This window comes from Haemaphysalis longicornis, unplaced genomic scaffold (assembly GCF_048455015.1).
Source record: "Haemaphysalis longicornis isolate Haplotype H1 unplaced genomic scaffold, Haemaphysalis longicornis Haplotype H1 scaffold_11, whole genome shotgun sequence".
Lineage (NCBI taxonomy): Eukaryota > Metazoa > Arthropoda > Arachnida > Ixodida > Ixodidae > Haemaphysalis > Haemaphysalis longicornis.
The window spans coordinates 61,051,358-61,069,065 of record NW_027526214.1 but is presented as its reverse complement, the minus strand read 5'-3'; the positions used below and the strand labels follow the sequence as shown (position 1 = coordinate 61,069,065).

The following is a 17,708-nucleotide window of genomic DNA, read 5'->3' as shown; positions in this document are numbered from 1 at the left end:
TTTTTTTCGGAAGCGCGAATCGGACCCACAACCTCCGCATAGAGCACCGCACGCGTTATGCGGAGGTTGTTGGTTCGATTCCCGCTTCCGGAAAAAAAGGCGCATTTTTTCTCGACTTGAATTTTCAATTATTTATTCCTGCATAAAAAAGGCAATCGTACCTCATTCGGCACTATAAAAAAACTGTTAAAACGCCAAACAGCACTGGCAATAAGGACTGCAACTTTGATATATATATATATATATATATATATATGACGAGTTGGATACACAAGGAGTGCAATACCAAGGGAGGTTTGCTCACGTAGAGGCTATAGTACTTGCCTTCATCAGAGTACAGTTACATCATTTTGCTGTCACAAACATTTCTAACATATTTCTTAGATAGCTTTGCGGAAAACTATAAAAAGAAGCGGAAAATGTTTCTGAAATGGAGACTATGCATAAAATCAGGCTATGCCCATGGTTCAACAAACGGAAAAGAAAGAAAGAAGAGACATAGAGAAAGTGGTCGTATTAACAGGGCAGCTCTCAAGATCGCACAAACACAAGGCAATGAACGTGACGTGGGCGGCAAGTTTAGAGAACGTGGGAGACTGGTAAATCGCGGTTAGAAAAAGAAGGGAAAATGCTACAATAAGGCATTCAGTGGGGGGAGAGACTGGTTCGCACGGATACATACAGGCATGAACGAAGATTGTATTTTGGGTGTGCAACTTTTAAAAAACTGCAAATTCGAAAAGGTCTCCGCCATAGCCCGACAAAAGCCCGCAAATTTTACTTTGATAAGATTTCTAACACTGCCCACAAGCTTACTAATCTAACAATTCCCTGCACTAGTAACTGTTCCCAGTATGACAATACAACCAACGATGTCCCTACGACAGTAATAAATGATTCGACTACTGCACCTCAACCAGTTCAGGAAAACACCAAAACTAATAATTTTCCTCGTCTGCTGTTACAAAAAAAATCTTATTTGAAATGCAATGAAGATTTCAAGTATAACTATCTCCCAACTACCGAGGAAGGTCTTGTCAAACGGCTAAAACGTTTGCCGGGTGCTCGTTGATTTATTGAGTTTCAACGTTTAAAGACTTGGATAAATTCGCCTGAAACATGATTCTACGAGAATACTTCTGCGATCATCCTGCGGCGGAAGATACCCACAACACCCTATTTAGGGATAACAACTAACCTCCTCTCTCTCCAACCTTACCCCACCCCCACAGCGTGATAGTTGCGTAGACATGTTCATGAATGCTGTCCAATGCGATGTGCGAAAAGCATACAAAACACAACTTTCGTTCCACCATAACAGGACTAGAAACCAAAAGGACGCCCGAGAGGAACTGCCACGCTGTCCTCTACCTAAATATTTACCGTGCCTATAAGAGAGGCGCAATCGTATTCCTTGACAAAACCGACTGTGTTAACGAGGCCAATAAGAAACTATCGGTATCGACGTTCTACAAAGCACTACCCAATGATCCCACTCAAGACTATAAGCCAATCGTCGAAGATAAATTTACTGAGCTTGTCCAAAATAAAACAATATTTGAAACCATGGTTCGTCCCTGATGCCATTAGGGAAAGTAGTCGGGCGGTAAACTCTATCTGCTCCCTAAGATTGACAAGGTTTTACACAAAACCTCTCGCGATGTGTTGATATTCTTAATTCCAAAATTCTGCCCAGCTTTCCCTCCTTCTATAGGAGACCGATGGCTTTCTCTCAGACATCTCAATAATTAAAATTCATGACAACTGCCTCCTTGTCATCATCGATGTTGCGTCACTGTACACGAACACCACCATGAAAATGGCATCACCGCTTTATCGATTGCGTATGAGAACAACCCTATCAATTTTCATTAATTACCAAACATTAATTACCAAAAAACTGTTCAAATGACATTTACCAATAAAAAACAGCCGCTAAGGTTTAGTTATAGTTACAATGGGCACTACCTAAACTCTGTGAATACATTCAAATATCTTGGTGTTACCTACACTCAAAACCTAAAGTGGCACCAACATATCGAAACAATTTGCGCTAGGGCACTTAGAAAACTGGGGTACATAAAACGAACACTCAAGCACTCTACCAAGGACTGCAAATTAACCGCGTACAAATCGCTCGTCCGACCATTGCTAGAGTACGCCTCAGCGGTATGGTCACCCTATACTGCACTTGACATAAATATGCTCGAGGGCATACAGAAAAAAGCAATACGGTTTATTTTTGGCCGGTATGACCGCAATTTTTCTCCCTCATCTCACGCATGCTCATTGTCGTTAGAACCCCTTGCTTTTCGACGCACACTTGATCGTATCACTCTGCTACATAAGATTGTACACAGCCGCAGTTCCATTGAAGCACCGATTACTTTTTGTCATTCAGCACGACGAGCCACGCGCCGATCTCACCCACTCAACATTGTTCCCTTCCAGCCATTTGTAAATTGCTTTAAGCATTCTTTTTTCCCAGCCGTTGTTGAGATTTGGAACAACCTAGATGGTTCCCTGCGCGAAAAACCAATTGAACTGTTTTTGAAAGAACTGCCTAACCATATTTTGTAACATGTTTTAAATGTTTTAAATGATTTGTATGTTTATGTGGTGCAGCTTAATGTATGTTCTTTTCTTTTCATGATGTACCCACTCCTGCTATGTCTCGTGAATCGAGACAGCAGTATCTGTAAATAAATAAATAAATAAATAAATATATGGGGCTTATTCCATGCACGTCAGTAGAACGTCAATAGGAACTCGAATCGGAGCAAACTACACGAATATTTTTACGGCTCACCTCGAATCAAACTTTCTTGACGCTCGAAATTTGAAGCCACTGTACTATAAAAGGTATGCTGATGGCATATTTCATAATCTGGGAGCAAGGTGAGGCGGAGCTCCTTACATTCAATAAAGCATTAACCCAGCCCGTCCTAGTATTGCCATTGCTCATTTTTATACAGACATAGTGTAAACTTTCTGGACGTCACCGTTACTACTTCACAAGGGCGGCTTCAAACTAAACTGTGTACAAAACCAAAACACCTGCGGCAGTATTTGCACTTACAATGTAGCCATGTCAGAAACTGCAAGACAGCAATACCTTACAGTTAAGCCTACCGTTTTAGGAGAATTCGCACAAACCAAGCCGACTTCAACACAAACTGCCGAGAGCTCAAGACCGCCCTCCTGAATAAACAATACCCGAACAAGTTATCGAGGACGCTATTGTGCGAGGCAACGAATTAGACCGTTAGAAATCTTTAAGAAAAAAGCCCCGAACGTCAACCCCCAATTAAATGTTGTTTTAACCCACTCATCTTCCGCTCCAAGGGCGTCAACCATACTAATAAAATATCGTAAGCCAAAGTGAAAGCATAAAAAGCATATTCCAGGAACCACCACGCGTTTCAAAACGGCGTAATACGACTGAATTTAGGCGACTTTCTTACTAACTCTCGTATCAACCGACCGGAAACTGCTGGTCGCATACCCTTATATATATATATATATATATATATATATATATATATATATATATATTTATTTATCTATATATATTGAGAGGGCCTGAAGTGACAGGAGTAGGAGGACGTTTATTGGGAAGCGTCGCAACCGCCGCGGACTCGGAACCAGCCTCCGATGATGATCTTCGCAAGAGGAGGGTTGGTAGGATGGTGATGAAGATGATTATGAAAGGAAGAAGATGAAGCACAGGATGGTGCCCACAATATACGAGCCTGTCACTGTAAATACGACGCGATGCTCAGAACACGCTCACAATACTTTCCCCCTCCGCTTGAAGGCGGCCTCCTGGCCGGGGTTCGTCAAGAGGAGCGACGCACGAAAGGCTTGAGTCGTGAGACGTGCACTATTTCTGTGCCACGGTAGCGACGATCGACAGGAGCACTGCACGGAGTGACGCGGTAGTTAACGGGCGAAGTTTCTTCTAAGATGGTGTACGGGCCTGTGAAACGGTGAAGAAATTTTTCGCAGAGCTCAGGTTTGCGTGTGGGCGTCCACAGTAGCACCTCGTCACCAGGGCGGAAGCGGATAATGCGGTGACTGGAGTCATAGCGGTCTTTGCGATCTCTTTGGCTGGCTTCCGTATTGAGTCTAGCAAGCCGACGGTAGTAGTTGAGGCGGGAGATGAACTCCTCGTGTAACGGGCTGGAGTTATGCACAGGAGCACTAAATGCACTAGCATCCAGCATGAATGAGGGATCGCGGCCGTAGACGAGCAAGAAGGGTGAGTAACCAGTAGTCTTTTGAACTGCCGTGTTGTATGCAAAAGTAACGAATGGTAGAATTGTGTCCCAGTTGGTGTGGTCAGGCCGGATGTACATAGAAATCATTTCAGAAAGAGTCCGGTGGAAGCTTTCAGTCAGACCGTTCGTCTGCGGATGGTAAGCGGAAGTGGTCTTATGAACTGTGTTTGCAGTGCGGAGAACTTCTTCAACAGTGCTGGAGAGAAACGTCTTGCCGCGATCGCTCAAAAGAACACGGGGCGCGCCATGGCGCAACACTATGGCACGCAAGAAGAAGTCTGCTACCTCGGCTGCACAACCAGAGCGAATGGGCGCTGTTTCTGCGTAGCGGGTTAAATGGTCTACGGCGGTTATAATCCACCGGAAGCCGGTAGCCATGCAAGGCAAAGGTCCGTAGAGATCTATGCCAACAGTGTGAAAGGGCTCCGAAGGGCAAGGAAGCGGCTGTAGAAGTCCAGCAGGCGGAGATGTTGGCTTTTTCCGCTTCTGGCAAGACGGGCACGAAGCGATGTAGCGGGCAACGTAGGTGGAGAGGCCAGGCCAGAAGAAACGAGAGCGGACGCGGTCGTAAGTTTTGTGGAAGCCTAGGTGACCCGCTGATGCATCGTCGTGGAGGGCTTCTAATATTTGCTGTCGAATGGCGCGCGGTGCGAAGGGGACCCATCTGTTGCCCGACGAGTGGTGATTGGAACGGTACAAAACACCATTAAAAAACTGAAACTGCTGAAGCTGCCGACACGCCCGACTGTTCTGGGGTTGAATTGAGCCGGTAAGCCGATCGATTATAGTGCGGCAGTATGTGTGTGCTCGTTGAAGAGTAGGCAAATGAGACAGGCTGTTATCAAATGCTGCGTGGTTGACAGGTGCGATAAGGAGGGCGGTATCGGGTGACGATGACGCGGAAGCCGTAGACGACTCAAGATGGCACCGAGAAAGTGCGTCCCGGACTTTTAAGTGACGGTGATATCATATTCCTGAAGTCGTAGAACCCAGCGCCCGATGCGCCCTGATAAATTTTTGAGTGTCCGCAACCAGCATAACGCATGGTGGTGGTGTGAGCATAACATGCTCACAATATATATATATATATATATATATATATATATATATATATATATATATATATAAATATACTATTGCAGCCGAGTCCACTTCTAACACGCTTTATAACAACATATCGGATATAACAATGAACAGAAATGGCACCATCAACTTTTGTATTCTTTCCTGTGTAAAATAAACAGCTTATTACAATGATCCAGTGCTGCAATATCAGATATAACGATTGAATCCGGTTATATTCGGCCCCAAAAGAGCAACAGTGATGACTCTAACGACGCGATTGTGCAGCCTACTCAGGTAATGTCTTCGTAAAAGGCCCAATGCGTGACACAGTCCCTCGGGGGCTTTGGTTCCGCAAAGGACATACCTCAGCTAGATGAAGCACCAATATTTGCTTTTGGAAAAGATTTGCGCTAGGTTCACACGTGACAAACAAACATGACTGACTGTGGCTTCGTTTCTGCAAATTAGTAGTAGTACCAGCTTGCTGACATGCGAATAAAATTGTTTTGAGCCCTGTTCCGTGTTTTTATTTCGCAACCCGTTTATAAGAATTATCGGTTGTAACTGTTGAGGCGGCGTGTACCGCCTAAGAATGAATGACTAGACAACTTTAATGCACATCGGAAGAAAAGACCCTTTATTCGAACTTGAGCATGCTTGTATAGCTAAAAAACTCTGGCACCACTAGCGGCAGAGATTGCTGAACCGAAACCTAAAAGACAAATATACAACAAATTCCCTTCCTCAAAAACAGCTACATAGAATATTAATGTATTAAGTTAGTACGTCAATACATATTAAAATACTACACAAAAATACAATCATTTCAATGAACATAGCTATATACAAATACAAGTTCACATCATTTACAAAAGATATGCAACCCTCTGGATACGCGTCAGTTCCATTCTCTGCAGCACAACATTGCGCACTACACATTGTAGCCAGAGCGCTCTGGTGGTCGTCTCTTCCTTGGTGGTTGCACCCTGCGCGGTCTGACTGCTCCGAAAGACTTGGACGACTGCGTAGCAGCAGGTGACCTGTGCGTCTGCGCAGCCGAAGGGGACATGGGCACTTGCGCAGCCGGGGACATGGGCGCTTCCGCAGCCGAAGGAGCAGCCGCAAAGGTCCTCGGTGTTAACCCTGGGGTAGGGCCGCCTAGATGAGGGCTTTCACATGTAGGCGGAGACTCTCTATCGCTACCTGTACTGTTTCGTACCCACGTATAAAGGGCGGGATAAGCTCGCGGAAACTTTGAGAACTTCTGCGCGTCATACATTTTAGCATCATCGAGACGGAAAGAGGCTGGTCCTTTCCTGCTGATCATCTCTCTTGTGCGGCTGAATTCCATGTGGCTTTTCAATGTCATTGTGGGTTTCTTGTCTCTCACGAAGTCACAAACGTCAACTCTGGTGTCTCTTGCAGCGCTACGAACATCCGTGTATTGTTTGCTGTCCTGTTGGTTTTCCTTCACCAGCTCACGTAAACCCCAGAGTTCCAACTCAAGATTGTCAAAGAAGGCGCCCGAAGGATGACCGACGACATCCAACCGAGTTGTTGGCAGCCGTTCGTGCAGCAGAAGCGCTGGAGCTTGCGCCGTTGTAGCATGCGGTGTACATCGGTAAACATCCAGATTCTCTATTACCACCTGGCGCGAGGGTCGCTCCTCAAGAACCGCCACCTAAATGAAGCTTTTTAATACTCAGGTAAATCGCTCCACCTGGCCGTCTGCTTGTGGGTAGTACACGGACGAATGCTTTGAGCTCATGCCACGACCTTGCAAAAACGCCTCGAATTCTCGGGAGGAGAACTGTTGACCATTATCGCAAATAATCTCATCTGGGTAGCATTCACGTGCGAACACAGACAATAAGAAACGCTTTACTGCTCTGGTTGTTGTGGCCCCACAGAATTGTACTTCGGGCCATTTAAAATGATATTCTACCAGCGCGATTGCATATCTAATCCCAAGTCGCCCGCTGAAATGGACCGACAATGTCCATGCCCAGCTTCTGCTACAGCTTATCTGGAAAGGGGACCGCATGCAATGGTGCAGCTCCCACTTTTGTACATTTGCCTGCTTGCTGAAATATGCAACATCTCTGAATAGCTAGCTCGACTTGGCCGTCGATGGCTGGCCACAAATAGTTCTCCAGAAGCCGCGCTTTTGTTTGCAACACTCCGGGATGCGCCTCATGAGCTGCTGATACTACCTGCTACGTGAGTGACGTGGAAACCACAAGCCGTTCACCAAGCAATACCAGATTGTATAGCACCGAAAGCTCGTCACGTACTTTGAAGAACGGCTGAATATAGCCGACAAGGATTTGTGTGCTGGCCACGACGATTGCACATCGATCTTTTTTCCTTCCAATGCGCTATCCTGCAATTGTGCCTGCTCAAACTGTTCTCTGGTAATGCAAAAAGGAATTCCGAAAACTGATACCACCTCATCTAACAGGGGTTTCTTTTTAGTGGAAAGACGACGCGGTAAAGCGTGAGAGTGCGTCCGCCAGTTGATTTTGCGACCTCTTACGGTACTCAACTGTATAGCTGTAACGTAGCACGCGTTCTGCTTATCATCTCGTTATCTGTAATTGGCGCATTCCGGTCCCTTGATTTGAGAGCAATGCAACCAAGGATTGATTATCAGTGAGCAACGTGAAGTGGCGCCCCACAGGTACACGTGCCATCTCCCACATGCCAAAACACAGGCAAGCGCTTCCCTTTCTCCTACCGAATATTTCCTCTCCGATGGCGAAAGAGCTCGAGACGCAAAAGCGACAGTGCGCAGTTCATGTCCGTCCACCTGCTGTAGGACCACTCTGATACCGTACTGTGATGCGTCAGTGGCCACTAAAACTAGAAGAGATGCATCGAACATTCTCAGTATTGTGCTAGATGCCAGCGCGTCTTTGGTCCTTCTGAAACTAGCGTCTATATCCTAAGACCAAACAAACCACTGCCCCTTTCTTCGAAGAACTCGCATTGGTTCGACAATGTCAGCGAAGTTGGGAATAAACCTAGCATATTATTTCGACCGATCCCAGAAATGATCTAAGGCTGGCTGGGTCAGCGCGTGCTGGCGTGTCTTGAATGAAAGCAACATTTTTCTCTAACGGCTCAATACTGTTTGCGGTGATCCTATGGCCGCAAAACGCAAGCTCCGGCACATTGATGACACATTTTTGTTAGTTTCAGTCCAGACTCTTTTTTGAACCTCCGCACTGCGGTAAGATTCGTCCTGTGCTCCTCTCTGCCCCTGCTGACGTAATGACATCATAACATAGAACAGGACGCCGCAGCAACCCTGCAGAATTTTCGACCTCATACTTTGAAAAGCAGATGGGGCTGAAGTGAGCCCAACACACGTGCGCTTAAAACGAAAGAGGCCGTCGCGTTTTATAAATGGCGTTAAATCGCGGCATTCAGTGTGAAGCATACCTGATGGTAAGCAGAAGCGATATTCAGCGTTGAAAAGTGTGTTGCCCCCCCTGGATTGTGCAATAGCTCTTCGGTATGCTGGAGGGGAAAGCTATCTGCTACGACGGCTTTGTTTACTTGCCGAAGATCTACGCACAGGCGGATGCCTCCGTCCTTCTTTTCAACTACGACAATGGGGGAGACCCATTCCGATGCCTGAACTCGCTCTATCACGTCCATTTTTTCTAAGCAGCGGAGTTCTTCGAAACCTCGTGGACGCAGTGAAAGCGGAAGGAGCCGCAGTTTTGACGCCACTGTTTGTACTGTCGATTGCGTTTAGACGCGGTGCACGAAATTTTTCGCGGTGCCAAATCCTGGATTTAAAATATCCCCGAATTCCTCAACTAATTCTGCTGGAAGGTGAATGGGCTGCTCCCCTTCTATCTTGACTACAGAGTGCTCCGTTTGAGCGTTACTACGCATCGCTGTGGTTTCAAGGCACTGTAGTGGCGTCCAATCAATCTCCAGACGGAGCGCCTCCTTTGCATCAATACCCAAAAGCGACATTTCTTGATCAACGACATAAAAATTACGAACTGCTGTGCAGGTATTTTACGCGACATCGGCAAAGAAGCAACCACACACTGGAATTTCCTTATTCGAATAATCCAGTAACCAAACTCAAGGGGCTGAAAGCGCCTGTCCATCAAAATGCTGCCGAAACAGGTCATGCGTCAAAATTGAAAGATATCACACAGAATCCGCGAGGAAGGTTAACTTCCTTCGACCAACTGCTACTGATACGTAGATTGCGGGACGCGTGGTTGTCGTCAAAGCCAGAATGTCTAATACTTCTTCAGTTGGCAAATTTTCGCCATGTAGTTCACTAACCGAAGCGGTGTCTTTCATGCAGACCAAGAGAAAATGACCCATCATACCGCACCCATGACAACGCTTGTTTTTCGCGGGGCGGCGGAATGAAGCAGCGTTGTGCCGAGGTGAACCTCCGCGGTAACAATGTGTCTGGACGCTGCGTGAGCGCTTTGAGGTGCCGGCGGAAAAAGGGGCGGACGAAGAATTTTTTACACGAGCATTTGTGCGCTGAACATCTGCAGTGAAATATTTTTGGAGGTCATTGGTTGCCTGTTTAAACGCCGTCCCTATAAGTGCAGCTGGTGCGAACGAGAAAGAAGACCCTTCAGGAAGCAACTGCTCGGGCAATTTCCGAGATCATACACCCGCAACGAACTGGTCATGCATGGAATCTTCTTGAGAATGAAAAGAGTACGTAGCTGAAAGCTCACGTAACGTGGTAACGTACTAATTGATTGCTTCACAGACATGCTGGATGCGCCTACCGAAACGGTGCGGTTCGACCACATTATTGATTGTTGTCGTGAAGTGCGCATGCAGCGCAGCGACAGCGATATCGTACGACGACGCTTCATGCTTTGTCTGAGTAGTCCTTGATAGCTACAGATTCTGTATCAGTAGTTGATTGCTCACCGGTATTGGCGTTGGCCGAGGCGGCAAGCGGCAGAGCGTGAAATATGCGATGGCCTTCGACGCCAACGTTGTGGAATAGAAGAGGCTTGCGACGGCCGAGCGCGCATTCCGAGGCATCCGATGTGAGCGGAAAATTCTCGAAGATGCGGGTCCATTGCAGCCAGGGAACAGCAGGACGGCCGGGCGTGGGCCCGAACGATGGCGATGGTGCCAGGCCGGAAACACCCATGGCCGAGCAAACAGTTAAAGTAAATCCCGAAAATCACGCCCCCTCCTAAACGAGCATCCACGTCGCCAATGTAGTGGCGGCGTGTACTGCCGCTGAATAAATGACTAGAGAGCTTTATTGCACATCGGAACAAAAGACCCTTTATTGTTACTTGCGTATGCTTATACAGGGTGTCCCAGCTATCATGCACCAAGTTTTAAAAAAAGAGTAATGGCGTAACTCGAAGAAAACCTAGTGGATAATGTTTGTAGTACTGTGGAAAAGCGGTGACTATTTTTTTCGTTAATGAGACTTAAAAAAATTATTTAAAATTAATTATCTAACTCGATAATTACTGTCCTAATCACTGAAGTGTCAATGAGGCATTTGTAGGTATCGACGAGGGGCATCTAACTGCGGTATTTTCAGCGACGAAATAATTGCGTACTCATTTATTCTGGCTGATAATAAAAACCCGCGAAATATGAAAAATACCACGTGACGGTGCATCCGCGCGCATTGTAAAGCAGCGTCCCCAAATAAACTGATTGAAAGCAACTGCTTCCGGTGTTACCCACCCGAATAGACAGCGCATCACCTTGATAAGGCGCGTGTGCAGATAAGTCACGAACTCGGTGGCGATTTCTTCTTTCTTTCTTTTGTTTATTTCATTCTAGCTAACTCAAAGGCAGCCTGTTTGAGGGCGTTGCTTTACGATGCGCGCGGACGCGCCGTCACGTGGTATTTTTCATATTTCGCGGGTTTTCTTTAACAGTCAGAATAAATGTGTATGCAATTAGTTCGTCGCTGGAAATACCGCCTCTTTGAGTGCCTCTTTGACACTTTAGTGATTAGGACAGTACTTTGGGAGTTAGATAATTATTTACAATAAAATAATTAAGTCTCATTAACGAAAAAAATGCTGTCCGCTTGTCACAGTACTGCAAACATTATCCACTAGGTTTTCTTCGAGTTACGCCATTACTTTTTTTTAAATCTTGGTTCATGATAGCTGGGTCACCCTGTATAGCTAAACACTGGCACCACTAGCGGCAGTGATCTCGGAACCGAAATCTAACAGACAATTATACAACAATAACGATGGGATTTCTTTGGCACATGGATATTGTTATAAGTGCAGTGGACTGTATATATAAATACACAAACACAGACACCCGCACGCACACACACGCACACACACACACACACACACACACACACACACACACACACACACACACACACGCACATATATATATATATATATATAATATTTCATCCACTCTTCTGCGTTCTATTAGCTTGTGGAATGATGTTCCTCATACGATCGCGGCGATAACTAACCCAGATATATTACGCCATCACTTGCAGATGCATTTTTCACATTAAACAGGAATGATTTCATTCGCAACAGTTTTTTTCTTAGTTTCCCATTGCGTTTTATTTGATGTTCTTATTTGTTGAATAATGATCTTCGCTTTGTGATGATGATGTGATGAAGTTCCTTGTTTAGTGCTTGCTTGACTTGTTGATATCTAGTATGTGACATGACTAGTTATTCTATAAATTTTGTTCGTTTATTTGTTGTTAATTCCTCCACAAGCCCCTTTACTCAATGCCATTGTGGGCCTTTAAGGTACTTTGTATAAAAAAAAACATATAATGAATGCATCTGAATGAAAGTTAGGTTTAAGTGTTTGTCGGCGACGGCCGGTGCCTCACCATCTTCGGATGCTTCCGGCATGATACAACAGGTACCACTTACGTCGTTGTATTTTTTTATTTCTGGAAACGCACCCCCATCTCGAGGATGTAAGAACCCTGGTTCACAGAATGTTTTAGTATATGAGCAATTCCCACACTACTATTCGACTCACTCCGCTTTGTTCGGAGCAACATCAGCACATCAGGACTAAATGCCCTTATCACATCTCAACGTTGATACACAACTTGTAAAAAAAGCAAACCCGTGAATGCGTTGCTGATTTCTTAGTGAATCCGGCTCCGTCTGTGTCGACAGAGAAACGAGAACTATATGGGAAATATTCGTTTAATATATTATCAATCTTTGGGGTACCCGCTTTGTCCCTTGGTTTTTTTGTGTTCTACACTCTACGCCTGGCTTTATATCACTTTCTAACACTGGCGCTTCACTTTTGTCTCCCCACTTTGTTTCGGGAAGCAGCACCAATAGTGCGTATGTAGCTGCTTTTTCTAGAATTTGTAGCTCCCAGGTAGAAGCAGAAATAACAGACCATTACAAATATTTATAACATAAAACACCATTGTTGTCAGTGCTATATTGGTGCCTCCTCTTCTGGAGAGTCGCAAATATGCGTCGCGCACTGTTTGCTTCCTACTACTGGCTCTTCCAGTAAGGAGACCACTTAAAGCTCCAATCGGTGCTACTAAGTGTGCGTACACTGATTTTCATTAAAACGATGCTCCCCAATGAGGTGAAGTAACAAGCACCTTTCCCGAGATGTTTTGGTAAGAATAATTAGCACTGTCCACTTGTACTAAACTTGTTTGAAGTCGCCACGCTTGTTTGCGTCTTATTTTGTCGATAGCTCAGCCTCTTTAAGCCCAATCACCACTTGTAAATTTGAAACGGCAAAAAACACGTCTGCATGATAATTAAATAGGAAACCGAACAGCGCTCTTTGTTTCCCTTTGCTTGTAGGATGTCACCACTAAAGATGTTCCCTCTTGCTATGCCTTTTTATGCATGGCTAACGCCCTCCCCCTAATGCTACATCTGTACTTCCAATGTGTCTGCAGTTATTCTTCCTAAAACCGTACTAGTCCTGGTTGCCGGAGTAATAGGCACTGTCTGGAAAAAACTCCTATAATAGAGAAGCAATCCCAACTGCGCCTTTTAAGTAATATTTCCGACTGTAAGTGCCAACTATATGTCGCATTTTTGCTTGCTTTTTTTTGTTGTTGTTGTGATGTTTTTCTTCTACTCGCTATCCTCTTACGCAGATGTATTTTAGTCAAGCTGTGTCACTCATGTACTGATCTTGTAGTTGTGTTTGTGCCCCTCCTGCTTGGGCCTTTTTGGCCTGCAGTATTCCACAAATAAATAATAAATAAATAATGTTCTTGCAGTACCTGCCTCTTCCCGCCGGCCTATCACTTGTGCTCATAAACAGCCACCATTAGCGTCGGCAGGTTTTCTACAATGATTTTGACGCCGCCTTGTTAAATGAGTAACGTGGCACGTCTGCCAAATATTTTTTTTTGTCAGAGTGATCCACCCTGAGCCCTTTAATCACTTCCCTTTGTTAGATGTCAAAAATATATTTTCCACTTTGTTAGCCCCCCAGAACCACCTCCTTGCACACGGAGGAAACACGCCATTTTTGAGAAATGAGATTTACGTGTCCGTGGTTTTTATAGGAGAAACCACCCCTAAACACTGGGTAACAACAGAAAACTTGGGTGAAATACTTTTCAATAAATGCTCTCTCTGTCCTGTCGCTTTATTTCTAGTCACCCCACTTGGTCACATTTATAAGATCGCTACCACCTTCTCTCCCGACATAAAGGCCACTTGTAATCTCAAAGTTGTAATCCCAAAGCGCCTATATATTTACTTCCTAATAACGTACGCTGCACTGTGAGATACAATAAAATTACCGTTTGCGAATTACGAAATATTCTGAGGAAACTTCTTCCAAGAACTTTACTGTATTATAGGTGGCCGTTCTCGGTCGCCCATTCTGCTTGACAGCACTCCAACTTCCAGATTGGAGGGCACCTGTAATCCCAACAGAGACCAATGCGTCAGCCACTTTAATACGAAAAGCGGATGCAGTACCCATGGACATAACAAAAGTTGACTCTTAATATTATTCATAACAGTATGATGCTCCGCGCGTTATTGTGAATTCACTTTGTTCGGGTGTACCGCTCGTGCACTAGATTAATTTCCCGGCAGCACTGCCCTTAAGTGGGTGGAGAATTATTTTATTCTTAATCCAATGCATCACCATCATTTATCGCTTTAACACGAGGCCAGTAGTGCAAAAGTAACTGTAACAACTACGTAACGTCACCCGGGACCAGTAATCTTCGTTGGCAGCGAGGCTTGCTGGTCGGGCAAGGCACGGAGGGCAACATTTTTTATCGCAGCAAGTAAACACTGACGAGCTAAGCTGCGCGAGGTCAGCCCATCGTTACCACTAGTAGGCTCGTCTCTCGGCTGTAGGGTGTCTTGACCCTCCCACGTTCACGAATGCGGGGCAAAACGAGACCGTATACAGCAGTGCTTAGAAACTAGCTAATATAAAAGCAATTCTCGCAGGACATTTAGTGAAACTTACTTCATGGGAAAAACTCTTGTAATAGATATTGGACTTATAGCACTGCTCATTCAATCGCAGCGCTCCTGAAACCTCAGACCCACCCTGATCGAAATAAACACTACCTCCGTTTATTCTGCCAAATGGCCCCGCACCTAGCTTCCAGGTATTAACGATGATTCATAAACCTGGTATCCCCCTTCGCCATACTACGGACTTCACATTCTTCTCTTGCTTAACCCCTTCAAAATCCCTGCCCAGTATTCTTGCACCCCACGCCGGAAAAACATCGCCTCATATACGAAACCTCAGACACATGAGAAACTTGCGCCAGAGCTTTGCATTGACGAAGACGAGAGCTTGCTGTCGTTGGAGGTTGTGTCAGTGATTTCTAGTTTCCCTATACCTTTGTCTGTATCCGCTGTCCGAACTGCCCTCGAAACTGCCACAGCCTTTAAAGAAAGGTCACCCCTCACTGCCGACGGGCTATGCCGCCAACTGTAGTTCTGCTTGGCCAGCTCATGATTTTCTCTGACTGGCCAAATTTTGAAACAAACAAGTCGACCCGCTATGAGGGACTCCATCTCCGTAACAATGGCTAACTTGAAAATGGAGCACGTAGTTGGGGAAGATTTGAGCTCCTTCGTACCCCAACGTAAACTTTTCTTAGCTACGTCAACGATTGTTCCTTCATAGGGAAGGCCTCCACAGTTGTCGCCCTTAAAATACCCAAATTTTATCCACCCCGCCATCCACTATAAGTTTGAGGGTGAGCGAGACGGCTCTATTCACTTTCTTGGCACCCAAACGACGAAAGGAGTACAGGGCCTGGTGTTCTCTGTTCACAGGAAGCTGACCTAGACCGGTAGCTACATTCATCTTATTTCTGCTCACTACGGTGATCACGATGTCTCTGCGTTGTCCTCTTTATTCAACAGAGCTGATGCCAATTGCTGTGTCGAAGTCGAACAAAAAAAAAACAATAACGGGTAATTTTGAACCACATATAATACGGCTACCCGGAAGAGTTTATTGACTCCGTTATTCACCGCTGAGAGCAATTCAGGGTGACCAATTTGCCGAGGACATCGACCATCGAAACATTGAAACGCGTGCCGGTGCCTTACATCCAAGGAACGAGGGATGCCTTTCCTCGCATTTTTAGAAGAGAAGGAGTGCACAGTGTCCACAAGCCTTCAAGAATATAGCCCGCCAATTCCCCCGCCTTAAAAAACGGCCGCCAATAAAGAAAGCGCCGTATTCCATGTGCTAAGTGCTCCGATTCATACATCAGTGAAAGCCAAAATCTCCCGGAGATGATTAGGCAGCTAAAACAATGCCCAAAGACAGAATACAGAACGCAGCGCAGGCGCAAAGCACACAACTGCCCGACCAAAAATTTGACTGCTCTTGAACGGCCATCCTCTGAAACGGAAACACTCTGGAGGAAGCGGCTTTTCTTCGAGTCACGGCATATTCAATGAAACCCACAGAGCCTTAATCACTCATTTGGCAGTCCCCCTTCTGTGTACACATATGGGTGGCGTTCCGCATAGAAAGGCTTTGTGCGAGGTCAGCAACGGTGAAAGTCTGTAAGACGTAGCTGCAGTGTTACTCCAGTTACACCTGAAGAAAAGCAGGGCCAGGTTTGGAGCTTCAGCTTTTCTTTGTGTACGATTGATTTGAACATAAATGAATTTATCTTTAAATAAAATGATCTTTATCTTGAACTAAATTTATCATTATTTAAATAAATTTTTCTTTAACCAGAAACGCAAGAATGCCTCTGGGGCAAAATATAAAAGTTACTCTCTCCCAATTTCTCTTATGGCGTAAAAAACCGTCTTTAAAGCGGTACCATCAAAGCGTCGGCGGATATTCTGACTAAAAATCGTCGCCGAATAGTTAACGTGGTAAGCAGTACCAAAATATAATTCATGTTTACAATTACGCTGAAGAAATGGCTACAATAAAATAAAGACAACAGGTGGCGAACCTGCAGTTTTTCTTGTTGTGGACTCAGAACCACACAGTCGATATACGCAAGCGGCAAAAAAACAGCCCTCCATCAGGCTTCTTCAGAAACCTGCACCCGCACAAAATACCTGCCAAATATTCACCAACAGTTTATCAGAAACCCTGCTTTCACAGCGGTAACCATTTGTAAATATACACGAGTCGCCTTTCTTCCCAATGCCACCGTACATCGCAGTCGAGGTACACAAAAAAATATACGTGGCAGAGCAGAAACTTCGCTTCTACAACAGGAATATCTATAGTAGAGCAGGATAATATGTTGTGCGACAGTTACATCTGTTGTGGAAAAGAAGGTATGTAGCATGGCAGACATTTTTGTAGTATAAATGACAGAATGTTTCATTTCCTTACAGGATAGTCCTGCCAAATGTTGTGTGTTGTTTTTGACTAGGTAAAGCCTCCCAACTGACCTCTGACCCTTGCTTTAGGAATGTCGATCGTGTGTTTGTCAACCTTCATTCACTGCGCCACCGCCTGAACACAAGCAAATTTTCCAAAGAGGCGTGGATATGTTGTTGAGTTGCCCTGTGCCACTGTAACACGGGGTACATTGCTCAATATCTTCCAGCGTTTACCTGGAAATAAGCGTAATTTTTTGTAATGGGCATCATCCAGACCTCAATTAACGCAAGGGCTGCAGGAAACGCTTTTCTTTTCACTTGGTCTTTCATTACCCATGCTCGGATACTAACCTTTGCGCCCACTGAGAGAGTTTCAAATATACCCTTTTTATTCATGACGCAATTGCTATGTTTGAATTATAAAAAGATGTGTGGAGTTTTGATCATTTTCTTACCCTTTATTGTTTATGCAAAGGAGTTCTCGAATCAAACAGTTATTTTCAGTAATCAAACCACTGGGGCTAAAGTTTACGTGTACAGA

General features: G+C 45.0%; 1 protein-coding gene across 1 annotated transcript; it reads right to left on the bottom strand.

The window, feature by feature from the left end:
* Positions 1 to 3,839: 3,839 nt before the first annotated feature.
* On the bottom strand, positions 3,840 to 10,503 carry LOC144160661 (uncharacterized). Its single transcript, XM_077691882.1, has 2 exons — positions 10,275 to 10,503; positions 3,840 to 4,285 (listed from the first exon to the last, which is right to left on the bottom strand). Exons 1-2 carry the CDS (start codon positions 10,501 to 10,503, stop codon positions 3,840 to 3,842), a joined length of 675 nt encoding a protein of 224 aa, XP_077548008.1.
* Positions 10,504 to 17,708: the final 7,205 nt, after the last annotated feature.